This window comes from Vidua chalybeata, chromosome 1, assembly GCF_026979565.1.
Source record: "Vidua chalybeata isolate OUT-0048 chromosome 1, bVidCha1 merged haplotype, whole genome shotgun sequence".
NCBI lineage: Eukaryota > Metazoa > Chordata > Aves > Passeriformes > Viduidae > Vidua > Vidua chalybeata.
In genome coordinates, this window is record NC_071530.1 from 28611095 (window position 1) to 28638949 (window position 27855).

Genomic DNA, 27855 nt, shown 5'->3' on the forward strand with positions numbered 1-27855 from the left:
TCAACAAGATATAAAATAATGTAAAACAAACCAGATTATTTCAGGTAACAAGTTTTGAACGCCAATGGCTTTTCTTTTGCTATTTGCATTCCATTAGATCAGCCTGTGATTAAAATTGCATTCCACTTCATTTATTCCAATGAAGTGGAATAAATTCCTGAACCCTTTAAATATTTAAGTAAATATATCACTCTGCTGCATTTGCCACAGGTCTATTTACCATGTTTATTGGTAAAAAACTGGCATCATCTTTTGGTAGAACAAGACTTAAACCATTTGGAGTCTTTATAACCATCTAGGAAAGAGAGAGGTAAAATGACAATATGATGGTATCCTCTACAAAACAAAACAACAAAGCAGAAGTGCTGTACAGAATATATGGAAACAAATAGCTGCACTAAGACTGATGCCAGCTGGATCAGTTAATTTTTGTCATCTCACTTACAGATAATAGTTAATTACTTATACCAAATCCACAGAGTCCTCATCCAACCACATAAAATCAACTTGCAGATCATTCTGTAAAGAGTATCCACACAGCATGCTGAATGCATGCCAAAAATATGGACACACCTGTGCAAAGGCAGTTTGCTTGTCAGAATAGAATATTCACTCAGTGCCAGAGGAAATTTCAGCCACTTTGCTTCCAGTTCAGTTATGGCATGAACCTTGAGCTAACAAATCTTACTAGATCCAAAGTAGCTTTGCTGCTAGCTATGTTTTCTTTATGTCACACTCCCTGAAATTTAAGTGCTAAGCAGCAGAGTACAAAAGTTGCCAGGGTTAGCCTAGGTCCCGTATTGACCCAGGAGTAGTGAATAGCTTGATTCCTGCTGAAGACATTGAAGTCATCACAGGATGCCTGTCTTGAATTCCTTCTTCCCCTACCCTCCTCCTGTCCTGTTCCCTACCCTGGGTGGTTCCCTGCTGCTTTGGATGGTTTAGTACACTGGTAGAATTCTGCAAATGAAGAGCTGTGAAATGAAGAACAGGGAGACACCATGCAGTCACAGACTCATCTCAAGACCAACTGTGCTTATTAATTCCAGCTTTGCACAGATTTTGCCAATTCACCTGGCTTCAGTCAGAGCAGTTTTCCTGGGTACCCATCTTGCCATGACTCAACTTCCATGTAGCCCCAAATGGGAAGAATCACTTTGTTAAAAGAGACTAATCACACCACTTTAGGTAATCGTGTTTATATACAATTGACAATTTGAAAATATTTTACCTATATGGTAACGTATTATTTAAATACACATAAAATGCACAGTTATTTTTTACTTTAACAGGGTACACTTCATAAAACTGAACATGTATGATGACTAAAAATATGTGAAGAATTAGAAGAAAAAACGTATAATAGATTCATACCATTTTATCAGTACACATTTTTCCTAAAAAAAAAGAACAAAACAAAAAGTATGTCTACATTCTAACAAAAAGCAGGTAAGGGAGGTCCTACAGCCTGTGGATGATCATCACATTCCCATCCATTTATATTCTATGAATGTATTTAACTAGAATCCTGGAAATCTAAGATGATCATTTACAGGATCAACTCACACTATTTTATTGAATTACTAATTTTTTTTTTCCCCAGAAAGTGACTAAAATGACTAGCATTATGCCTGGCCAAGTTCAAAGCATCAAATGATTTTCAATACTTAATAAGCTATAACTCATTAGTTGACAATAATTGTATTATTGCCAATATATTTTCAATAATTTTTTGCATTTTACATCCTGAAATGTAAGATCTAGTAATTTTCATAATGGTTAGCACATGTTTCTATTCTGAATTTTACATAATGTGAGCACAGTCAGAAATATTACTATTAGAAACATTACTGAAACAGGTTTTTATTTAGCTACATTCTGAATCACACTATTAGGATGTGCTAAGCAAATGCAAATTTCAATTGAGGATAAGAAAAGAAAACAATCTGGCTTTTTCTTTCAGCCAAATCAGAATACTTTGTCTAGTGGTGAATCTGTAGTGACAATATGCATATATAGCTTTTTTCCAGCTGAATTCTTTGTTTCATAACATCAGAAAATCCCACTATCAGAAACAACACAAGGGAAACAGAATTTAAAAAGAAATCTTAATGGACTTCACTTTTATAACTTTTGAAACTATGCTTAACATTTCTAATCTTCAGACACTTGAAAACCCTATTAATCTTATTATAAGGGTTGTAGAGATGTTTTGGGTGTTTGGTTTTTATTTGGGGGGTGGGGGGGAGAAGGGGAAGGGGATCTCTGGGCTGATTTTGGCTGGGATAGAGTTAATTTCCTTCACAGTAGCTTGCATGGAGCTGTGTTTTGGATTTGTGCTGAGAACAGTGCTGATAACAGAGAGATGTTTTAGTTACACAGAGTCAAGGCCCTTTCTCACCAGCCTACCAGCGAGGCAGCTGAAGGTACATAAGTATGTGGAAAGGGGCACAGTTGGGATAAATGACCCCAGCTGACTACAGGGATATTCCAGATCATATGGCATCTTGGTTTTTTGCTTTCCAAAAACTTTCAAATACCCCAAGCACCTGATTTATAAATAATCTTCTATTTAAAATGCTAAGAATGCCATATAATTTACTAATTGTCCCCATAATTTCTGATCATTAAGAAACAAGAAAAATTACCCCTTCAGGATTATATTTTGCTAACACACCACTGCCATGGAATTCTTCTAAGACATCCTTAATTTTCTTGGTGGAATCTGGATAAAAAAATAAAGAGAGAGAAATTGAAAATACAGAACACTGATTTGCATAATATGAACTGTAATTAAAAAACAACCATCAAAACTGCTAATAGCTTTTCGCAATGCACATTAGTAATTTTCTGTAGCTGTATGACAGCTGTGGGCACAAAGAAAATGAGAACATACTTTATCTTTATAAGTACTGTAAAAACCAGCAAGTAAACACAAAATGCTCAGAAAAAAACACTCTTTGATCTAAGCTTTAACTGTAAAATAGAGTATTTCTGAAGGAGTTTTTTTCAGGATTACTTCAAGTCACTTTACTTGTCCTTGAGTCAACCACAAAACATGGTAATTTCCACCAGCACTACAAAATCTCCTTTGGCAGAGCTGCTAGTGAGTAGAGGAGCTGGACAATATCAAAATAAATGATAACCTTCCAGAAAAAAAAAAAAAAAACTCTTCAGTGGTCATGTCACAGAAAACAAATGTTGCTCTCAAAACCTCAATTTTTGCAAACCTCTCAGGTAGTCTAAAAACTATCACCTTCAGTAACTTTTGTCTAACAGAACTGTGCAAATCCCTGCAGTTCGGAATCAGGTAGATATAATTTTCCTAATTTTTTTTAACTTTGTGCAGAATAACAAAGCAATTACTTCAGTAAGCTGCCATTACATTAAACGCTTGAATTCAGATTCACTTAGAACACAACATGCACATAACCATCTTTTCCACATTAAATATCTCTGCAATACAAGAAAAACAAATGTAACTCATTTGTTTCTTTAAAATGCAGTAGTTGAGTGTACAATGGTCAAATGTGCATAATGGCCACAACAACATGAACTAGTAATGAGTACCAAAGCAGTCAATAAGAGAATAGGTGAACTTTACATCTACAATTTTATTTCTACAACAAAACCTGAAAGTAAAGTAGAGAAGCAAAGAGTGAACCTAGAACAGAGCTCTCTAGAGCAATTATTTAGGCACTTAATATTACAAACATTAGGACCTAATATGGCTTTTCTTAATTAAAACAACAAAATAAGGCATTGTAATAGTTCTTGGACTTTAAAGAAATACAGCATCTTAAACATGACTCTAAAACATAAGTTTAGCAAATTATATGACCTGAAAGGAGAAAATGTAGCAGCCAAGGATTTGAACAATAGTTATGTAAGAGTTCTGTAACAGTTCATAGCAGCTATAAACAGGATACAACACTGAAATTCAGTTTTAAGAGGTGTTGGCAGGAGGTGTTTCCCTCCCACTCTCATACACACTTTACACAGTAATAAGAATGACTTTTCCCAACATTTTTCATTTACCAAATTTTCTTAAATAAAAACATCTGAGACTACGTGTGGCCCCAATAAAATAGTTTCTTTTCACTATTTTGATCTATTTCAATGCTACTGTCAAACATAAGCAATGGAGTTTAGCAGGTATTACAGGCAATCAATGCAAATATTTACTTGATAAAATAAACTGTAATCTTATTGCTGTGTCATTTGAATTGCAAGAAAAAAATCACAACTTTATGGAAAAAAGAATAAATAAATAAATATGTTAAGCAACAAATTTTATTATCAGCTGTAATTTAGAGGCTGGTGGGTTAGACACTTACTGACCAGGACAAGGACATAAACTGATGACTTACAAAAATTTCTTTTAATTTGGTTTCTATTATTTTAATATATTTTTCAGTATTCACACACATGGTTGCATATAAAAATCTGTCGTGGTTTGACACGGAACTGAATTTTTTCAGAAAGTTAGGGTCAAACCAATCAGTGGTCAGGTTTGGATATTGGCACCTGGAGTGACCACTGAAAGTATGGACACACCTCTGAGAACACAGGGGGTTAAAAGCAAGAACTCCCAGGAGAACTCTCTCTTTGGTTCTGGTCGTCAGAGAGTGCAGACTCTCCCCTGCCCAGCCACAGGCTGGGTTGGGGAGGGGAAGCCATGTGGCCTGAGAGAGGTAGGCCAGGGGCTGAAGGACTGGAATCGGGCAGGCCCCTGCAGACAGAAGGGTGGAAAGAAACGGAGATGCCTTTCCCCCCCCCCCCCCGAGAGGGAAAGAGACAGAGAGCCTGACAGCACCTGGAATTTGCCGGCAGAGGAGACGGAGAGGTGGTGGGAAGGTGCCCAGCCATGAGAGTTGGAGTTCTGGGCAGAGAGTTCAGACATCTGGGGAGTCTGAGACTTTTAACCCTTTCCTGGGAAATGAAAGCTTTGTAAAATATTACTCCTCCTCAATTTGAAGTAGAAGAGAGACAGTCTGGGACCTGAGATGTTAGAAGAAGAAGAAATTTTTAGGTGGGAGGAGATGATGGAGTGGCTGTGGCTGGACTTTTCTTGATAGCCATAGACTGAACCAATTTCTCCTGCAACAGAGACTGCATTTTTAGGGGGATGCAACGGTGAGCCAAGAGACCTGCTTCAGCAACTACCAACACAGGAGTGGAGTGAACAGAGAAGAGTTGAGGAGGGTGTGATGATGCCCTCTGTCTTCAGGAACAAGATGATATCTGTTCTTAAGACCCTCGGCCCCAGGGGAGGAAGAAAATGGGGGGGACTGTAGTCCCAGGATGAGAAGCTGAACTGTTGTTTCTTTTGGTCCGTGGCAAAGCATCCTTAAAGGAGCCCTACGAGCAGTCTGTCCATGCACGGTGGTGAGAGCACTGTGACATGGAATGGAGAGTGTCACACTGGCAGATTTTTTCTCCGGGCAGTTGCCATGTGTGACAGGGAAACACAGGAGGTGGCAACTGTGTTTCCTGGGGGGGTCTATGTTGCAAGGGAGACTCCTCTGTCCCTTGAGGGACTGAGTATTGATTATCTGAAGGGTCATGACTTGATTGAGGGTCCAAGCTGTGTCTCACTGTGGTTTGCTGGAGTTTGAGTGGGGGGAAGAGGAATGTTTTGGAGGGTTTTCATTCTGGATTTAGTGTGTGTCTTTTATCATAGTAGTAGCTTAATAAAGTTCTTTCTCCTTTGTTTTTAAGCTTGGGCCTGCTCTGGTCTGTTACTGATCGCATTGCACAGCATTTATTTGGGGAGGTGAATTTTCATGGGGGTGCTGGCATTGAGCCAGCGTCAAACCATGACAAAATATTGCATCTTATGGTAATGATGGCAATAACTACAAAAGTAGCAATGTGAGATGAGCAGATGTTTGACAGAGGTGATTAAGCCTCATCCTAAAAAAGGATTTTTCTGAACTTTGGAGGAAAGTTTAAACACAAACATCAAATAGAAAAACAGCAAGGTCTCCTCACACATCTTTTATTATTGAAATTAAAAAAAAAATATAAATAAAATAAAAAATGGACTGCTTTCTAGTGGTTTTAAAACAATGTCTTGAGGTTTTCCTTCATCAATGACTATGCTTTAATTTCACATTTTGCCAGATAGTATATTCCTCTTTAAATTGGTATTATGCCTACACAACTGTAATTAAAAGCAAAAGCTGTGTTATGTTACTTATTGAAATGAAATTAAATTCTTGCTTTCCATTTATTTTACATTTTCTTAGTCAAGTATCAAGAAAGAAAATATGCTCTATTGCAACAACAACATAACTATTCACCTTTTTCATGCACGAGTTTAAAAGAGTCGCATCCAAAAAGCATGGCTTTCATGTTTGAAATTATTGTCAAGAAAATAAAAGTCTTCAGATGTAAATTCTGCTCTAGTTGTCCAGCAAAACTTTTGAAAATATCTCCACATTCGGGTCAGGAGCTATAATTATTTTGAGTACTACCGCCAAGGCAGAATAATTTTTTACAATCTTTTTTTCACAGTCATTCAATCATTCTTTTCAGCTCATGTGACAGTATCCAAGCTAGAACAGAGATCTTTCAAAATGTTCAAAATGACATATCGATATTTTAAGAAGAATGCCAACACACCATCTTCTGCCTGCATACTCCTTAACAGTGCTGACAACCCTCAAGAAAAATTAATTCTTCTTCCTCAGCCTTGAGTAGGCAAACTAATATTGGGAACATGTTCCAGCTTTAATAAATTTTCCTAAAGGGATATGAGGAATAGGATCATTTTCTAATCTTTTTCAGGAATCATATTAAAAAAGAAACAACCAAAAAGCCAACAAAAAGCTGTCCTAGAAAGCTGTATGGAATAGAAACTCCAATAAAATGTTATCAACTCCACTTAAAAAATAGTTAAGTACATGCTTTTCATCAAAAAATAAGAAAAAAAAATTGAGAAAATATATACAAAAGTATCTAGAAATCTTTCCTAAGATTGTTTTTTCTAAAAATAGGAAATAAATAGGAGGTAAAAACAACGGTATGGATTTCTTTACAGTTTTGTCTGATCCAAATAATCTAAATAATCACTGTAAAATGCTGGTGGAAACACAAACATCAGAACATAACCTGTATTCTGTTTCCTAAAAGTACAGATTCTCTACACACCTTAGCATCTTAGCACTTCAGAGCAATTTCAGTAAATTTGTAAGCACCACCCATGTTAAAACACAAATATGGTTTTAAACTGTTAGCTGTTTTTAAAATCAAGGACAATTTCCTTCTTTGTTAAGTCTCTGCATTCCAAGCTCTCCTCAAGAGAGATGGTTTCCAAGTAAGTGTGTATATAGTATATAGCCTGTCATGGCAGTGCTTATATCCCATGTTATCTGCAAAGTTATAGCTGTAGCTGGCACAAAACAAATTTAATGTAGCTTGAAATATGATGTTTGTTTCATGAAAAATCTCTCTTTGCTTTTACAAATTTGTTATTTTTATTACCCAATAGGGCAGTGCTTTGGGTATTCAGTCAAAATAAAAAAGACCTTCAGTTCTGTCCCCCACCTGAATTGATTTCAACTCTGACCGTTCAACCCATCTTCTGTTGCAATTTGCCTTTAGTCAAGAGGGTGGAAGGAGAAAAAGGGAAACTCTGGCCCAGGATTCAGAGTTTGCCTTGGATGAGGTGAGATGCCATTTCCTACCTCACGCCCCAGTGAGTTTGGGGCAGAATAAATGGGAAAGGCATGGTGTGAAAGACTGCTAACTGAAAAGCTGTTACAAGTACATGGGAGAAACATAGCTGGATTCTACACCATGCTGCAGAAATTCTGTTTTAAATTAAGGCTCCAAAACAATAAAGATGTGACTTGGGATAAAGAATAAAGGCAAAACAATTAAAATAATGACATGGGAAATATGAAACCTGGATATATGAAAGCAAAAGTATCAAAGTGTCTTGTTTTTTTCTTAACTATCTCTCAGCCCTGACAAAGGTACTTTTTATAACTGAAGACAAATTTACATACTAAGTTCAAAACCATTTGAGGTTTAGCCCACATTAAAAATTATTATTCACTTTCTAAAGTGACTCAACTTCAGATGAAGAAAATTGAGCAATCAGTTGAGACTGGAATTATGTGTACCATTTCTCCTATAATCAGAAAACACAAAACATAAGGAAAACTTGCCCAGATCACACATTTTTCCTACATTTTCTCCTCATCTCCTCATACTCTTTCTTCAAAATATTTTTTTCCTTAAAAAAGACTCATAAGACAATTTACGTAGAACTCACATGCTAGGGACACAGAAATGCTTTTTAATTTAAAAGGAAATAAACATTAGAAAAAATTATTCTGAGTTATAATTCTCAACAGAAAATCATAACAACCTGCATATTCATTGGACCATAATTAATTTTAACACCTACAATAACACGTAGAGTAATAACCAGTTTCTATGTCCATTTGCCTTTTGTAAACTTAACACAATATGAAACACATCACAGGCATAAAAAATATAAAAGCTTCATAGAGGTTTTCTATACATCTTATTATGACTTAGAAAAGCAAAAGGTTCAACCATACATATACAATTTTTTGCATGCCAACAAAGCCTAGCTCAAACTCAAAAGCTCTTCTTGACAAAGAGAAACACTGAGAGAAATCCAGCAATCAGTTGTCATTACAATTTTTATACAGGTTCTTATTCTATGGATTTTCCTTTCTTTTGTGGATACAACAATACAGTAATGTGTGTGTATCTAAATTTACATGCACAACTTTTTTTTTTCTTTTTACCTAGTTCATTTCATTCAGAGAACTGGACAATGCTTTTACTCAAGCTACAGCTATGCTTAATCTAAAGCTTTACTGGTCTAGAAATTCCAGTATATTAAAAAGGCCAGGCCTGCTAACAAACCTACATGCAGCACCATCGATTAAAAACTGTTCACCTCTCTACAAAGAGGTTGTTTCAGTAAGAATGTGGCTCATGAAGTATATTCAGGGCTGCAGCACATCTGTGTTGGTAAGAGATGCCTGATGGTTGTTATTGAACTGGCAGAAGGCAGAGACTTGCATGTCCTCTGCTGCCCATATCTAGGGCTGCAGGCTCACTGCCAAAGCTTTCAATACAGGTCACACCTTGGTTTTGGTTCATGACTTATAACTGGTCTTTTGATGCAAATTTTACAAAGGAAACAAACATTTTAAACCTTTAATAGGATAAGCACTTGATTTTGGCTTCCTTGTAATGAGAATTTAAAACTTATTGTGGCTTGCAAAGAGTGGCCGAGGAGGCAATCACTGTCCACTGGTCTAAAGTAGACCTCCCCAAACCTGCTGTTAGCAATGGTTTGGGTAACACTCTGTAATCAGAAGAATTGAACATCAACCCTCCAAATTACATTCTCATTGAATTCTATGACAATTAGGAAAAAGGCTTCTTAGAAACTCAGTCAGGATTAGATGATGCTGCCTAAATAAATATAGTGGCAAGTGACTTCTGCAACAGGGAATGGAGGAGGTAGAACAAGAGAGACGTAGGAGCAGCAGCTCTTGCTGCAGAGGAAAACCTCCTCTTGACACCCAAAACACAATCTGCCTCTTCCACCCATCCTCCCTGCTGGGGATCGGCAGCACAAGGAGCAAGACAGATTCATTTTACCCATTGCTATCAACTAAATGATGCTTAGACAAGGACTTCTTTGTGAAAAAAAAAGCAATATTGACTGCATGTGCCAACACATCTTTAGTCCACATTAATAAAAAATGTCCACCAAATCCCTCTTCCCTAAGCAGATGTTCAAGTGAAAAGGATATGGCAAACAACAGGGAGTCGGGGAGGCTTAATTTTAGTCTGCTAGTGGGATGAACTTTCAAAGGAAGAAATAAATAAAGGATGAAAACAGACTCCAAAACTTGAGCAGAACTGCAGCTAAGTCCTGAGTGTACTTTAAAACTGTTAAAGGATAAAAAAATGCATCAGATTTTTGCATTTTGCATTTTAAAATTACTTCAGCTAACTTTCTGTGTCATTTGGACTCCTTTATTTTCTGACATTCTGAAAATTACACCTTCAACAGTCTGAAAGCTCCTTCGAGTGCATCTCTGAGAGAAAGACTCAGGATATCGGGCTGCTGTGAATATTTGGGCTCTGTGAGACCTCTGGGTCAGCAGGGAAGGCCCTGACCACCAGGGTCTGTCCCATCACCACAACTGGCAGTGAGCAGCCCCCAAGCCAGGCACTGGCCATCTCCCTGTGGTCAGGGCAAGCAAGAGCTTGTCAGTCTGTCAAAGAACACCTCACACTGAGACCAGAAAGGAGGAGAAGGCTTGGGAGCTTCTCCAATCCTCAGATCCCGTCCTTACAATTTAGTTTGAAAGCTCATACAAACCCTTTCTCATTTCCTGTTTATTTTTTGTTCATATCATCCGATAGAGGCTCCCAGCTCAAAAGTTTTTCAGTTAGAATGATGATGAAACAACTGTCTATTAAATTAAGGAAAGAATACTGTTGACAATGTATTTCATTCCAAACACAAAACCTAAGCACTAACTATTAGTGAAGAGTCAAATTAGTTTGGTTAGAAATTTAGCAGGTATTATTTCTGATTTTAAGTGGGAATAGGGAAATAGCATTGTAAGTTTATTATTAAGGATATTTCTACGGGTTACAGGTTTTGAAATACACATTTTAAAAAATATACTAATTGATTTGTTACTGTTTTCCCCAAAATGCCACACCAAATCCTGCGTTCACAACAAGAAGGACATTGAGAAGCTAGAGTGTGTCCAGAGAAGGGCAATGGAGCTGGAGAAAGGTCTATCTCAAGTCCTACAAGGAGCATCTGAGGGTACAAGGATTGTTCAGCCTGCAGGAAAGAAGGCTCAAGGGAGATCTTATCACTCTTTACAGCTCCCTGGAAGGTGGCTGTAGCCATGTGAGAGTTGGTCTCTTCTCCCAGGCAACCAGCAACAGAACAAGAGGAAACAGCCTCAAGTTGCACCAGGGGAGGTTGAGGTTGCCTAGAAGGAAAAGATTACTTCACTGAAATTGTGGTTAAGATTTGAAACAGGCTCCTCAGGGAAGTGGAGGACTGACCATCCCCACAAGTGTCCAAAAAAGTGACATGGTACTTCACAATATGTTTTAATGGGCATGGTGCCATTCAGTCGAAGGCTGGATTTGATGATCTTGGAGGTCTTCTCCAACCCTATTGATTCTGTGATTCTCTGAATTTTTATATTTGTATACTTTGAACTCATAACATATTTAACCTAAAGTTGAAGTTTATTTAACCTAAACTTCAATTATGGCTTCAAAAATTATTGAATAGGGTATATTGCAAGACAAAATTTCAAAGCTACATCTGGTCCTTCCATTCTTCCTTACAGCACAGACAGTTCTTGAAATTATTTTTTTCTTCTTCCTGAGCACAATTTTCTCCCCCATTTTGCTTTATCATGTTTCTTGTTTCCAAAGTATCAAGTTCATTTTACCCTTCCTCTTACAAAGTTTTAAATGTTTATACAGTGATTATTCTTAACATCATAAAAATCTGTGTTTCTTGCAATCATGACTCTCTATTATAGTTTCTCATGGGATCAAAGCCTTTAAAGTCAAATACATAGCTAGGGCATAAAACTGAGAGAATTAGCAACACAAGTACACATGAATCCAAATTTTGAACTACAAATAATGAAGGCTCTTGCACTTGCTGTGCAATATGTACCAGTGAATATGTGCTGTGAATATGTACCAGTATAAACTGGATTGCCCTTTTTCTGTCCTAAATACTGTTCCTAAGATTTTGTTCTTAGTGATCTCATGCTTGGTGCAGGGAGGAAAAGCAGCTAAAAAAAGAGATCACTAGAGCTTGTTCCCCTCAGGACTCAGAGAAAAAAGCCTTGACAATGCTATCAAAAGCTTTTCAACATTTAGTGGCAATCAAAACCATCAGGAAATCTATCAAGCAGAGTAGCACTGCCACTGGTATTTTGGCATGTACAAAATTCTCTATTGCCTGATTACATTTGCATGTGGAGACTTCACACGATGCAGACATATAGACCCTGTACATACACATACAATGTTGCCGAGCCCTTGCATTTTAGTTTATATATAAATAAACACATAGACATGATATGCGCAACTTGGTGAATTCAGATGAGTTTTTGCAATCAGCAAGACATTACCTGATCTAATCTATCCAAATCTCTATAAAAATTAGTGTAAGGTGGCCATATACAATATGGGGAAGGGAAACAGAACACTTCTTTACATTCCATGCCTCTTTGGATAGCATAAGCAGATTTGACCTCTTGGGGCAAGTGTTTAGTATTTTTTAAAACTCTGCTCCAGTTTACATAATAAGAAAAAGATTCATGACTCAATACTCCTGGCTAATTTTTTTTTTTTTTTTAATCATTATTGCTTTTACAAAGTTGCTCCAATATCTATTTCCTTTGTAGAATATTTTTAAGCTTGTGTGTGTTGACACTGCAACAACAGTTCTCATTTATCACCATTTTGGCTGAGAATCTTGCCATATAAATTTTAGAATCAATCTTTGAGTACTTATAACATTACACGCGTTGAGCCTGTGGAAACATTAATATTATAGAAAGTTTAAAGTTAGTCACTGAAAAAGTAACAGCTTTGTTGTCCATAGGAATGGGCTGCTAGCAAACATCTGCCTACAAATCACAGCCTTCCAACTATTGCTTAATTCCAAAGGCATGGTATGATGCAGAGATTGTTTCCACTGTGGTATTTACACATTCAGCTCCCTTATAAAGCTATCAAAAAAGTTTACTGCTAAATATATAGAATTAAAATATAAAAGTCAAAGAAAAAATGCTACAGACTGATCAGTTAAAAAAAAAAAAGTCAGTTCCACTTCAAGACCTAAATTCTAAGATAATACTGTTCTCCTAATTGCTGTAACTTGAAATTTAATGAAATCAACAACTGGTAAGAGACTACAACTATGCCTTAACTGTATGCCAGAAAGTTTTTGAGTTTTCCTATTTTCATTACTACAACAAAGCAGCTCAGTATTTATATTATACTTTCACACATTAAATATTAATATATGCTCATTTATCTTAAGAATTGTCATTTTAAATCTATCCTGGGAAATCTGTTTTATGTTCATTGCTCTGAGATACAAATGGTTCAATTACTACTTTCGTAAATCTTCTAGTGTGGACTTTCAAATTCTGTCTTCATCTAAGCCAGCTGTTTTCAAGTTTGGTATAGTTAAACAGCATTTTTAGTAATTTGTTATATGTTTTTTTTTTCATCATTAAATACTTTCTTCAGATAATTAACTGCTTTATCTCACTATTCTCTTATGTGCCTTTATGGACAATATGAACCATAACAGACAATACTTGAGATATAGAGTGTACAGAAGAGAGGTATCATGCAAGAACATAAAGGAAAGGAAAGCCCTTAGGATCAATCCACACTCGTAGAGATCTGTTTTCTACTGATATTTGCTTGATGCATCTCAAATCTTTTCCCTTTCTCTACAAAAACATTAGACCTATATTTTGTATCGATTTTAGTACAAAGAGATTTCATCTTCTGCCTTTCCAATTTAATATCAAAGCTGGAACCGGGTAATTCTTTGTCATTCCAGGATTCTAAGGAGACAGCAAGCAAGAATAAATCTTAGAATATAACACATTGACAAAGGCAGCATTAAACTCTACTACCCGGATTATCTGTGATTTTATCAAATGACATTTTGTGTCAAGAGTATCAGGGAGAGACACTCTAAGAAAGACTGCTTTTTCACAGAAACTTGCTTGGCAAGGTAATAACATTATTCATATAAATAGCTCCCACAAGCAAACTTACATTTTTCTAATCATCCTAAAAAATATCTGCTTGACTATTTAATATAAGCAGTTCAGTACACTTGGGTTACTTGTTCTCTACAGGCTTAGAAGCCAGAACTCATTGCTCTCTTAAGCTTTATTTCTTACTCTTATCACTTCCTACAATTCCCTATTCACCTAATAAAACAAGTGAACAAGAACACATAAATTCTCAGCCATCTCTGTTCAAGTATTCAGAAATAGCTTCAATCCTAAAATTATCCTATAATCTGTTATCTATGGTTTTATCCCATCAATCTGTTCTTCATTTATATTTTCTCACACTTACTTAATTTTTCTCTGAGCTTATTCCCCAGGATAGATGGTTGCTCTTTTGTGTGCTACCACAAATTACCAGTTTTTGTGTGACACACACAGTAATATACAGCTTTCTATGTTCTAAAAGTAGTCTGTCCTGTTCTATAGGTTACCCCCTGGTCTTTCTAAGAATCACTGTGTTTGACTTCAAGGAAATACAAAATGGATTGTTTTCAGCAAATCTGAATCATAGGGAGTCTGAGGACAGGGAAATAGATGAGAAGTACTACACATCTAGACTGATTTTTGCCTTAAAACAATAATGATGTTGGATAAATATCTTTGACTGAATATCTAGGTAACTCTGCCTTAGCAGGGGGGTTGGACTAGATAATCTTCAGAGGTTCTTTCCAACCTTAACTATTCCATGATTGTGTGAATGAGCTAAGACATAATTATGAAGGCATTGTGTGAAAAGGATGGAAGCCAAGTGACTGCTACTTACTATGAAAGTTTAGTCACTGAGTGTACATGACAGATATATATGATGATATCATAAAATACATCTACCACGCAACAAACCAAAGACCCCATCAAATAAACTGTGAAAAATGCAGCTTATATGATAAAAGTATATAATTTAACATAAAGATGGGTAAAACCGAGTTCTATGAAATGGTAACAGTGCTTCTTGCCTGCAAGAATGCCAAGAACTATGACAAGTAAGATAACGGACTGCTTAAACAACAACAAATCTTTCAGAATTAAGTTGCATTAGCTTGGAGTCTATTCCTAGTATTTCCAAAACAGTATGTCATCTTAAATGCATTTCTAACATTCACAAGGGTTTTTTAAATCCATCAAATAGTGTTCTACGGAATTTATTTGGATATTTAACTAACAGTTTGGAAGAGGAGAGGAACAAGCACCTGCTGTGTCAAAAATTGACTTCTGAGGTATAAAAGGTAGTTAAATTAAGCCAGTTTTTTTCAAGTTGTGTAAGACATACTCACTTTTTGACTGCAATGTCAGCGTACCCTGAGTTTTACATCTGCTTACTTGTATCATCCAACTTAGTATCTTCCTCATCTATAGAAACTTGTGAAACTTATGAAAGGTCTACTATAAATGACATGATACATATAGAAATAGTTTAAAGAGCATAGATTGTACCAATTTATTCAATTTATTCCATGGCCTCCTTAGAGGCCAGCACCCACTACGGACAGTTGCTGTACCATACTGATGAAATCTCTACATTTCATAAAGCAATTTTGCCATTTACCTGTTATTATAGTCACAACATATTTTAGCATTTTCTGGCAAGTTTACAACTAATTTCCTCAACAAACTCTGTTTCCAAATAAAAAACGTGTTCTCCATCTTTGAGTGGGTCCTTCCTTAAATTATTCATGCCACAAATCCTGACAACAACCAATAACTTTTGCAGCAAACATTTACCTTGTCAATCCATAATTTTATCTTACATTTTAGGGGAAAAAAATATAAATAACATAAACAAATCAGTTTAGTAAAGTATCTTTTCTGTCACCTATGCTTCAAACTACAAAGATATGCCCCTAAACTAAACTCAATATATGTTTAAAAGAAGAAAGTAAATGTTTATTTATTGTAAGCTTTGCATAAACTTAACACATATGTATTCAAATGTTTTATGAATGCGTAGCCCTAAAATACAAGTATTATAACAACATTAATACTCTAATCTAGTAGCAAAATACCAGTAACATGACACTGGTATTCATCAACTTAATCTTGCCACAGACAAAAGACAACATAATAATAATGCGCTATCAACATTCCCAGGCCCCAGAATTCAAATTTGTTTCCTAATCCATCCAGTTCTACCTCAGTATTATCACACTGGACATGTTTTTTATTTAATTTTGTATTGTTCAGTTAGGCAGATTAAAAATGATACTCTCCAGAGCATGTAAGATACAGATAATTAGAGCAAAAGTAAGCAGAAAAGATATGAGAAGTAAAGAAGGATGAGGAGTTAAAAATGAAAAAGGATTCAAGGAACAAGAGAAAACAATAAAAAATAGGGAGAAGAAAAGACAGGAAGAGGCAGATGAACCTTCAAAAATAGCAAGACAGAAGAAGAAAGAAAAGTTCAATCTTCTAATCTTCTTCTGCTCCTTCACACCTTTTTTTTAAATTAGTTGAAACTAATGTATCTTAAACAGAAAAATGTAAAAGTATGATCTCATAATTTTCTGAGTTTCCAGAGACCTTAAATTTCCCATGATCTAAAAGGATGACTTCCATTTTAGAATAAATATATTCTATCTAATACTCTTTACATGAGGAAAAAAAAAACCAAAACCTAAAACACCAGAAGTTAATATTAGAACATTCAGAAATAGGAAATTACAGACATAAACAGACCTTAACTTTTCCCAAACTTTTGTATTCATCATCAACTCGCAGTTGAACATTCTGAATGTTCCATATGCCATAATTACAAGTATTTAAAAGTAGCAATATATTAATAAAATAGGTTTTTTTGAGGAAAAGAAAAAGAGGCAAGAATATGATTGGAAAAAAAATTCATCTAAATACCTGGGGAACAGACTAGGTGTGAGGGAGCTCCATTCCAATTCCAACAGAGTTACATTTCAAGTAAATGGAAGAGTAAACCATCTGTGAACTTTCTGACTCACCTGCTTTTGGAGATCAGGCTTAACAGACATAGTTTGTTTTGGTTGAGGAAAAATGAGAAAAAGGAAAGTTGGTTGATACAGTGAAAGACCTCTGAAAGTGCAAAGGAAAACACTACAGAACTTTGTCAAAGGATGGTACAGGAAACAATTTAGATTTTTCCTTTGCTTGTGAAGATGGGCTTTCCCTTTGCTCTTTTATTCATGTTCCAGAATTACATAAAGGAAATAATTTGAATAACTATGTTGTAAAAATACTGTTCTAAAACACTGTAACCCAAGGAATCTGTTCTTGTTAAAAAGCCATTGCAAGTCCGGGAGCCTGCCAGGCATGTCACCTATAGGAGATGCAATTTTTACTTGGTGTCTAGGGATGATCCAAGCTGGCCTCTCCCACTCCTCCTGCAGCCCCCTATATTCTTTATCCCCTTATAAAGTAAATTTTCTTACAAGGTATTTTTTTAATCATGGATGTGCACTAAAAAAAAAACCTCAGGAAATAAATGGCTTACTAAGTTTCAATATGTATGAGATCATGGCTTCAAGATAAGTTATAAAATAAAAGACCCAGTCTCCTGAAAGTAGTGACGTACAATCCTCTGCCCTATTGAGAAATATGCCAGACCCTTGTCAGAATATCTCAATCTTAGTGTCACTCACAAAGAGTAAAGAGGTTATAGTCAGTAATCTAGAAGTAATCTAAAATAATCTACTATTTATCCCCCCTTTCTAAATCTGAAAAAAACCCCAACACCCAAGATACAGATATGAATACAAATAAAATGGCTATCATAGAATAACTTGTTTTAGACAACAGAGTAAATATTGTTGAGATTGTCTTCAGAGACGCAATTGCCCAAACCAAAATTTCAAGACAATACAGAAATTTTAGTAAATTTTACATTTAATATAAAGCTGTGCAAATTATTTGCTTTTTTCCCATCAAAATGATAAATTTTTAGTTGAAATTTCCTCTGTTGTGAAGAAGTGCTTCATTAGATAACATATTCCAAGAAACCTGATATTAATAGTCATGGAATCCGAGAATCACCTGTTTTGGAAGGGACTTTAAAGATCCTCTAGTTATTCCCCTGTTGTGGGTAAGGGACACCTTTAACCAGACCAAGTTGCTCAGAGCCCCATTCAACCTGGTCTTGAACATTTTCTTGGATGGGGCCTCCACAAGTTCTCTGGGCAATTTGTTCCAGTGCCTCACCACCCCCATAGTAAAGCATTTCATTCTAATATCTAATCCAAACCTTCTCTCTTTCAGTTTGATGCCATTCCCCCTTGTCCTGTCTCTACACACTCTTGCAAAAAGTCTCTCTTCATCTTTCCTGTAGAGTCCTTTCAGGTACTGGAATGCTGTGATTAGGTCAACCCAAAACCTTTTCCAGTTCCTTTTCATGAACAAACCAAATTCCCTCAGCCTTTCCTCAGAGGAGAGGTTCTCCATCCCTCTAAACAACTCGGTGGCCCTCCTTTAGACTTTTTCCAGCAGGTCCCTGTCCTTCCTGTGCTGGGGACCCCAGAGCTGGATGCAGCACTGCAGATGAGGTCTCATGACAAGAAGCCACAGGAGCAGAATCATCTCCCTTGATCTGCTGGCCACACTTTTGATGCAGCCCAGGACAATGTTTTTCAACAACTACATTTAACTTTCCTTTTTTTTTTTTTTCCCAAATAAAATATTGAAATATTAAATTCTGTAAGCATCCAAATGTTTCTAAAGGAACACCACAGTGCTTTGTTTCAAAAAAATGTGTTGTTCTGTGTGCCTACAAATGGCATTATTATGTAAAGAGACTCTGATTAGCTTGAATCAGGCAGTGGAGGAATTCTAGAGCTCCTGAAATAAACTGAAAATAGACTCCAGCTGTGCTGCTGCACCACTTTACTGCTCATTTCTAGCTTAGGAATCTTTACACTACACTGCAAAATACAGCACAAAGCACGTTGCCTCTCTGGGGAACTCCCAAACATAACAGGCTTTTATTCTTGTCAGAAAGTCCAAGTCAGTGTCCCCAACACAGTTACACACAGGCTCTCAGTTCACCCATGAGCATTCAGTCCCTTGCCAAACAGCACCATAAGGATGGCCTTGAGCAGAAGCTGAGAGCTGCCAGTGTGGCACTGGACATGGCACTGCTTCAAGAGGATGAAGAAGGAAGGACACGAATCCCATGAGGGCAGGGGGTGGGAAGGGGGACACCCACCCAAAAAGGGCAGGAGGCCAGCTGATGACTGCTGCTGGGAGAGTGAGGAAGGAGGAGGACAGCCTGCAGGTCACCAGAGCTTCCCAAAAGCTCAGCAAAGCAACATGGCTGCCCATGCTGCACTCGCACTGCACACAGAAAATGCACCATGCTCCTGCTATCAGAATTAAAGTCATTCCTTGGAAACTTCACTCACTAAGAGAGCAATGGGTATCATATGGAGTTAATTGTAGCCATATAAAAGCTGTGAAATCAGAATGAAGGCTTCTCATTCAGTCTGCTGTGTGTCCTATGAAGGAATCGAGCACTTCCAAAGATCAGGAACTGACTTCTGTCCAGTTTTAAAGGGAACAGCTAGAATTCAAGTTTTTTAAAAGCCTGCATGTAATTCAGTAGATAAACTGAATACAGAAAAACAAAAGAAACTTTTATATTTAATTTTAACATCCTAACCTTGCCAAAAAAACAGTGGAATTCTTCCACTGGAGAATTACTGTTTACTTGTTTATTCCCACCTTGCTTTCTTTCTGGTTCTGTAGCTTCTGTCTTTATTTCAACCCTCATACAAATCCTTGATTATTTCATGCATATTATCTTGCTTGCCATTAAGATTTCTTATCTCTTTATTTTTATTTGATTTTATCCAAAATTTCTCTGATGTTAATTGCCACATTTTTCACCAGTCTGCCCTACTTATCATTTATTTCTGATGGCTATATACTCACAATAAAAATAATGTATAATACTTATTTTGAATAACTTAAAAAAAAAGACCTTATCTTCCTCCTTGTTGATTCTTTTCATGTTTATACTTGATCTGCATCATCCTTTAAGGTAAAGGATTAATGAAATTTTAAAAATCTATGTTCTCATTATGGTTAAAAATAGACAAAGCCTGATGGAATGAAATGCAAACATCTTTTCATAAGAAATGCTGATAATGGATTAATTTAATAGAAAACAGTGATGCATAAATGGTACAAATTAACATTGTTAAAACAAAATGTAATTTTTGTGGTCAGGAAGATTTATAATTGATTTTTCTCAGTTTTTTCAAAACTCAAAAAGCAGGCTCCTAAAAATTGCTTTCAAGTTTTAAGACACCATTTGAATTTCCAGACCTGCAAGAGGAAAACATAGCAGAACATTCTACATTTCCCTAAAATTACTATTAAGAGTTACTAGTTCAAGAACATTAATGTATAAAAGTTCAAAGTGCAACTGAATGACAAGCAGAAAAGCAGTTTGAAAAATCTCAGTTCTGATAGCAAGTTCATAAGCTATCTACTCATGGTCATTTGGCAAGGGCTTGCCAAATTATGGCAACTTTTACAAAGCTCTTCAGTCACCAAAGCTGTGCAACATGAGCTACTAGACTTTTATCTAAGATTAAATATGTAAAATGGGGGAGAAAACAAAACAAAGCTCTAAAATATGTATGCAAAGAAAATATTTTTTTTCTGAATTATACAGAAGACTACTATTTACATTGGACTGAAAGTCTATCGATAAAAGTGGGAATCTCTCCTGTCAAGTGTTCACGAAAGATTAGGACAAGACTGATATCCTGTGTAATTCTTAACACTAAGAAATTATTAGAAAAATAAACCCATGGTGGAAACAAACATCTGCTATGATAATGGACTTTATTCTCCTTTTGTGAAAGGGATGAAACTGTCTTCTATTTCTTCCACCTGTTTAGTCAATATAAACCAATAATTATTGTGAAAAAAATGAAACAGATGGAAGAAATGGGAAACAGTTTCATTCCCTTTCAGAAAAGGAGAAAGAAAGTGAGGTGGAATCCACTTCATAAAAAAGAAAAGGGCATTGAGAGAGTGCTTCTGAGAAAGACTGCACAGTTTAACATAAACATTAAGTAAAACAATGCAGAAAGCAAATCGAAAGAGATGCTTCACAGTCTTTAAATACAAAAATATGTTTCTATACTTAAAGGCATATGAAATGGGTCATTACTTCACTAAGTATTAGCTAGTTCCTAATTAACTAACTTCTTATCTACTGAAACAAATCTGAATGAACAGCCATTTCTGATTTATTCTAAAATAAGAGCACCTCCAAAGGGACTGTAAGGGGCTTTTTTCAAATTCTAGATTGAGTACTTGCTTGGATTCACCCTCTCCCAAAATTAGCTAAATAAGTAGTCAAGCTTTTCAATCAAAATAATAATGCCTGTATACATCTTCACAGATTTTAATAATGAAGAATTTATATTCAAAAACTTCTAGAGGGCCCTCTACAGAATAAAAAATAATTAACATAAGGTAATTTAAATAATTTTTACAAGATAAACTTTGGCTAGCCACCAAGGCTTGATGTGAATTCTTTTCCTTCTGCTGCAGCTATTTTTTCCCAATTTAATGATTATGTTTTTTCAGTAGTATTATTATTTTTCATAATCAAACAGCAAATGTAAATCAAAATTTTCCAAACATGTGTCCTCATATGCTGTTTCCAACATCTGTTCTTCTCTGTTTTCTTACATCACTCATGGCACTACCTATGGGTTGTAAAAATGGCACAGACACAAATTTTGGTCTACCAAAACTTGGTAGACTCCAACTTTATTTGAAGCCATTAGTTTTGCTTTGTTTTCCCACATCTTCTATTTTACATTTTTTTGTAATTTTCCCCTTTCAGGACTTTTATATTTTTATCCCAGGAACTCTTGTCACTCACTCATTTTCTTCACATCTCTTCAATGTGCTTTTGCCATCTCTAGTATAATTTCAGCAATTTATCAAACTCTTAAAGCCTATCCAGTACTGAAGTGCCACTATTCAACAAAGAATTCAGACATATACTTAGTACATAAACCATCTTCCCATCCTCCTCTCATAAACATCTATAAAATTTTCACTTTTTCCTTCTATTCATTTCAATTAGCACTATCTATAGGCTCTTAACCAATATACAGCCTATGCTTTCTTTCAAAGCAGTTAGAAGGATTGCTAAAGTGTTTATGTTGATACAGGCAAGGATACTGGAGTGTGTTCCATTTCTGTAGTGAATTTCAAACATAAATAACATACTAAAAGTAGAAACAGCATTCTACTTAAACAAAAATGAAACTCAAAAACTAAAAACCAACAAAAAAAAAAAGAAAAAGAAAAAGAAAACCACAAATAACAAACAAAACCAGAACCAACAACTAAGAAACAAGAGTTAACAAAGCATTTTAAAGCTCTTCAGTATGCCTTCATGAATGAAAACGTCTATTACTAGGCAACTTAATTCTAGGAAATACACTCTTCAAAACAAACTTTTTATCTCTATTACTACTTCTAGAATTAATCTGAGTGTCTCAATATCAGAATCACAGAATTGTTACGGTTGGAAAGGATCTCTCTAGACTATCTAGTACAACCTCTGTTCCAAGGCAGGATCATCTGCAATTACAAAAACTATTTGTTACTTCTATGTTTAAAATAAAATCAAGCATTTCTATTTTCAGAATTAATATAAAATCATATTATATTGGAATTTAATCACAAATTATTTTGTCTATATTCTATACTGGTTTTAATAAAATTATGACCCACACAAAATCTGGGCAGTTCTAAAGACAAATTTAGCAATATATAATGTCCTTAAAAAGCCATTCAATTCTGCATTGCAGCCAACAAAACTATGCAGTGACACTGCATAGCATCCACTAAAAATCTTCCAGAGCCACACAAAAAGCAATATATTTTTAGTGCCTAAAAACACAACGAAAACAGATGTAATTATGTGCACATTTTAATTTATTGCTTCTTTTAACTGGTAGAAAACAACAGAGAGGAAGGCGATCCAGGGCCCTTCACCCCAGTTAATGGCAGATGGAGGAAAGTCTCCTGACAGTATCAGACAGCCCTAATTCCCCTCTTCTTCAGACACCTCTGACTCTCGATTTGAGCCACCAAGACCAACCTTTCTGTTCTCAAGAGGAACAAGGAAGGCAGCTTTGGCTCTCCTTTCTTCAGAAACCCAGGAGAAGCAGAACAGCAGAAGTGGTAAAGCTAATGGCAAAGTGTATTTTTTCAGTAGATAAGTTGGACAAGCAGCTTTCCCCTTCTTTCTTCAAGCATATGAAGCTTTGCTGGGCTTAAGGGACCTGCCATGGGTTACTGGTTTACTGAGTGTGAATCTGATGAAGGTGAAGTAGGATCATCCTTTCTCTCAAAGCTGTTTTTTCCAGTTTGTCTGATGAGTCATGGATTGTCATCATTTGAATTACACTTTCCAGCTCTTCTATAGAAATGCAGCGACTAAAAATACATGCTTTTAATAAGAGCTGAGATTCTGCTACAGTCACATGGCTCTCCAATTAGCCCATTCTCCCTTCATTTTGTTTCTTAAAGGCTTAGTGAACTGTAACTCTCTGTTTGTGACATCAGGCTCATTTCCACAGCAACCAATTGAATTATCCTCCAAATCTTTATAATAAGAATAAGCAACAGGAACAGTTGAACTCGTAGGAAACAAAAGCTTCTTATTGTTTACATGCAAATGTCCATAGAAACAACCAAACAATAAATGAAAATGAAAATGGAAGATACATAGAAACACAGGAAATATACAAAGGCATAATCAATATTTACATATTTTACAGTGTATAAATAGACATTCAATAATTTGATGACCATATGTCACATCTGTAATAGGCACAATATATGTTCAATGCCAGTAACAGCAGATGCTGCAACACCAGGTGTTACCGACTAGCACCATGTACCCATGCAGCTTCAATTCTAGACAATGTCATTATTTTTGACCAAGGAAATAAAGAGCAAGGTGAGATGACACCATTTGCCTTTCAGAACTCAAAGACCTTTCAGACTTAAAGCTACTAGCTACCATACATCATGAAACCCTCAGCCAAAGAAACCTGAAAACGTCTCTTGCAAAAAAAAAGACTAAGGGAGCTGGTCCTGTTCAGCCTCATTTACCCATTCTGTGATTCTGTTCACAAGTGCTTCTGTTGTGGACTTTGTAAGAACTCTTTACACTTCTTGCAACGATATCCTTGAAAATGGAAATGCAAAGTCATTAACTTTCACCCTTCTCATAATTCCCTTCTATTAAAACCATATTATTTAAGAACCATTAAATAATAGTCTGTATGTCTAAGAGTTAACACAGACCCTGATCCTATTGGCAGTGCTAGAGCTCTGACTAACTTAATCTTTCCCAGGTACTGAAAGAGCTACTGCGCCCTCAGCAGAAACACTGGAAATTTAGTAGCATAATCTAGAAAATTATATGATTTTCCTGAAAATAAGGTCCTAACCCTGTCCCGTTTCAGCACAACAAATTCAACATCTGTACTGAACTAGTATGTATTGAGCTACTGTGTTTCACTGCTCAGCAAGACTGAGCAAACCTTGTCGTCTTCTTCAGTATTGTGATTGTTATCTCTTCCCTACTCTCCCAGACTAAGCCAATGTCCAAAAAGGTTGCAGGTAAATTATCTTGTAATGAGACCACCAAATGCTTCTGATGATGGGATAGTGTCCTATTCATCACACAGGAAACATTTCCAGTGCTTCCCCATGCACAAATAATGTTTGTAATAATCATAGCCTTTTCTAACAGAATTTTATCTCTGGATTCTGGGATCAATACAACTTAGTACTATCAAGCAGCCTGAATCGATTTTTTTCCTTCTTCAATTATTTTAACATTTCTTCCATACGAGACCTAAACAGGTACACAACTTTGACACTTCCACTAGCTTTCCTAAAATAGAAAAATCAAATGTGCTAGCACTAGCACAACTGAGACCATTTGCTTCCTAATACTTTCTTTACCCCTAAATGCAAGTTACAATTTTTGGAGCATCATAATTTTGACCCTACCAATCAATTATTCAGGAACCAGAGGCAGCTCTTTAGGAAGGAAATTGATGCTAAAAACAGCTGGTACTTCATTGAACTGATCCAACTCTGGACCAATTTCTCATCATTTTTCAAAATCTTTGAAATACAGGTATACTCTAAGAGCCTACTGCCTTCTCTGCTTTTACTAAATTAATTAAGTCTCTTCATGTTATGATACATGATCTCCTGTTAGTAGTCTCAAGTCAACAGCACACAGAAGCAACACTAGTTTTGGATTTTGCTGACTATAATCCCTTTAATTGGAACTCTGAACAAATCAGATACTCCAAGAGCATCTTCTGTTCTGCAGAGGAAGAGAGTCTTTTCCAGCCTTTACAATTCTATGATTCTGGCAGATTAATAAACAGGAGATTTGTCCCAATTTTACCAGCTGATAGTAACAATTATAAATTCACTATTTTCTGCTCATAAGACATGTCTCCCTGCTGCTGACATATGAAGTTTCTTGCAGTTAAAAGACAGGAGAGGATCCCTTTAATTAGCTAAGACATTAACATAATACTGTAATAAGATACTCCAAGTCACTCATTGTGACTACTTTGTGCTGTTACCATGTACCATTTAAAGTTCTATGAAAACCAGTATTTCCTAAAGGAATGTTTCAAACTAGAACATATAGCAGGCTGAGACGGACAAAAATGTACTTAAGAGCATCTGCCTTTGTCACAAAATAAAGAAACTCCTGAATAATTTCACAGTCCCTTTAACCAAAGCAAAGAGTTCAGAACCCTTCTACATTGTTCCTTTCCCTAAATAGTTTTTCCTTTCTCTAAACAGTTTATACCTGAAACAAGTTGGATGCCCTTCTACAGTGGAAGCAGTGGAACACAAGAAACAAGCTCTGCCTACACGAGTGTCCCACCTGACAGACATAAAAAGGTTCCTCCTTACTCAGAATTGTCAACAGAGTCAATATTATACTGTTTACCATTGACAGGCTAACTGGAGAATTGATCAGCTTCTGTTTGGTTAAAAACACAACTGCTAGTAACCACTAGGCATTTATCATGGCAGAAACACTAAGTATTTTATCTCATTAGAACGCCCACCTCAAAGAACCAGACCATATTGTATTATTGCATGTTTATCAGCTTTTTTTTTTTTTCCTTCAGAAATGCTCAACTCATCATTCCTATCTTACATTCTCTTCAAGACCTAACACAGAAAACCTCATTAGAGAAAGGAAAGAAATACACTAATATTTCTCCATTTGATATTGGGGCCCATTTTCCAATATCCCACAACTTTATCTATGGTATGATCTTCAGAGGTCAAGTCTCAGCTATGAGTGGTCAAATGAAAAATAAATTCACAACTTTGTATCTTCTCTATTCTGGATTTCAGTCTAACAGAAGTCAAAGTCAGATCTAATATCCTCATTAGTGAAGACTGTATGTAGCAGCCTTCCCTTTGGACAGAGTTCAGGGCTTTCTAAGAGTAAATCTGACTAGAGCCTAAATAAAAAATATGTACCATCCCTAACCCATTTTCTCTAAATTGGTGCAACACAGGAATGTGAACAAAGGATTTAAATTCACAGATCTGAAGAAAAAAATTACAATGTTATATCAATATGCATAGTTCACCTCTCAGGAGAACTAAAGTGCCCCACCAAACCATTGAGTAGTTTCCTCCACTCCATTTTCTCCTACTTAGATTTTTAGTTCCCAATCACAGATTTAGGGTAAGGATCCAGACTCTACAAATTATCAACTGGTCCCTTTTTCTGGCCATTCTACCCCCAGGCCTTGCATGCAAACACTGGATCTCTCACTAGACCCATTATCCTTCTCCATGAAGTCTTCCCAAGTGCATGGGATATTGTACAGGCAGAGCTGGCAGACTGCACCCTTCAGCCAGTCTAACAGATTCTGTCAAATCAAAACTTTTTGAGAACCTAATTGCCTCTATCTTTACTAATAGCAGCAGAAACTCTATAATCCTAAAATCCAGTACTTGGGGTAAAACTATTTTCAGTAATCACCAGTGATATTCTCTCTCTACTTGCCACACAGTCAAAAATAGCTGGTTTTTTTATTTTTTTTTTCCAATTGTATTTGATGAGATTCATTCCCTCATTAGAATTAGCACAATTCCATATGGCACTAGAAACCTGGGATCCTCTGAGGGATTGTATAATGGCCCATAGCTGCTGGTAACCAGATGCCACATATATGAAGTTCCCTGAACATTATAATTTATGCCCATTGTAAAAGATAATATTTCCCTCTGTGAGGACCACAGAGCCAAGCCCACTCAAGAGTCTCTGACAACTTAACTTTGAACCAAAACTTTTACTGATCTTCCCAATTTTCTTCAGTGATCTTTTTCACAAATTCCTCCTTCCTGTTCCCCTATAAAATTGTTTCATTGTCTAGTTCTTGCAGCAGCTATTCATGCTATATCAAAAGATGCTGCAGCTGCTGATACTGTTTCTGTTCTCACAGTCATTTCAGTAGCACTCCAACATCTATTTCTATCTTCAGTCTATGACAGACCGCTCAAGTTTTCCTCCATCAGCCTGGGAAAAAATCACTGCCAAAAGTTCTGCAAAAAAGGGGTTTTTTTCAGGCTTTTCCTCAGGGCACGTTTTGTTGACAAACTCAAAAGGACAAAACCAAGCTATTTCCCCAGAGTGCACATGCTGCCAGAGCTCAGAGGTCTTTTTCTCCGCCTACTGAAAGAAGAGCTTCCTTTTTTTTTTTTTTTTCCCTTTTTTAATGCTTAGCTGACTCATGAAATAGTCTTATTTTAACTGTTTCAAATCCCTTCAATATTTCCACACTTGGTTTTGTAGCAGGATCCTCTAAGTTCCTTTTAACATATAATTTGGACTACAACAGCCATAAAACTTTGTTTAATAAAAAGGAGACACAAAATTCATTTAATAAAAAAGTTTAAAAAAAATCCTGTC

General features: G+C 36.1%; 1 protein-coding gene across 2 annotated transcripts in view; it reads right to left on the minus strand.

Moving 5' to 3' along the window:
* The window catches only part of DGKB (diacylglycerol kinase beta), a 337113-nt gene that overhangs the window by 271918 nt on the left and 37340 nt on the right, over positions 1-27855 (minus strand). For both annotated transcript variants that reach the window (XM_053956128.1, XM_053956122.1), the window contains exon 3: positions 2649-2725. In XM_053956128.1, the coding sequence (XP_053812103.1) occupies positions 2649-2725 (77 nt within the window). The remainder of the gene's footprint in view (positions 1-2648; positions 2726-27855) is intronic.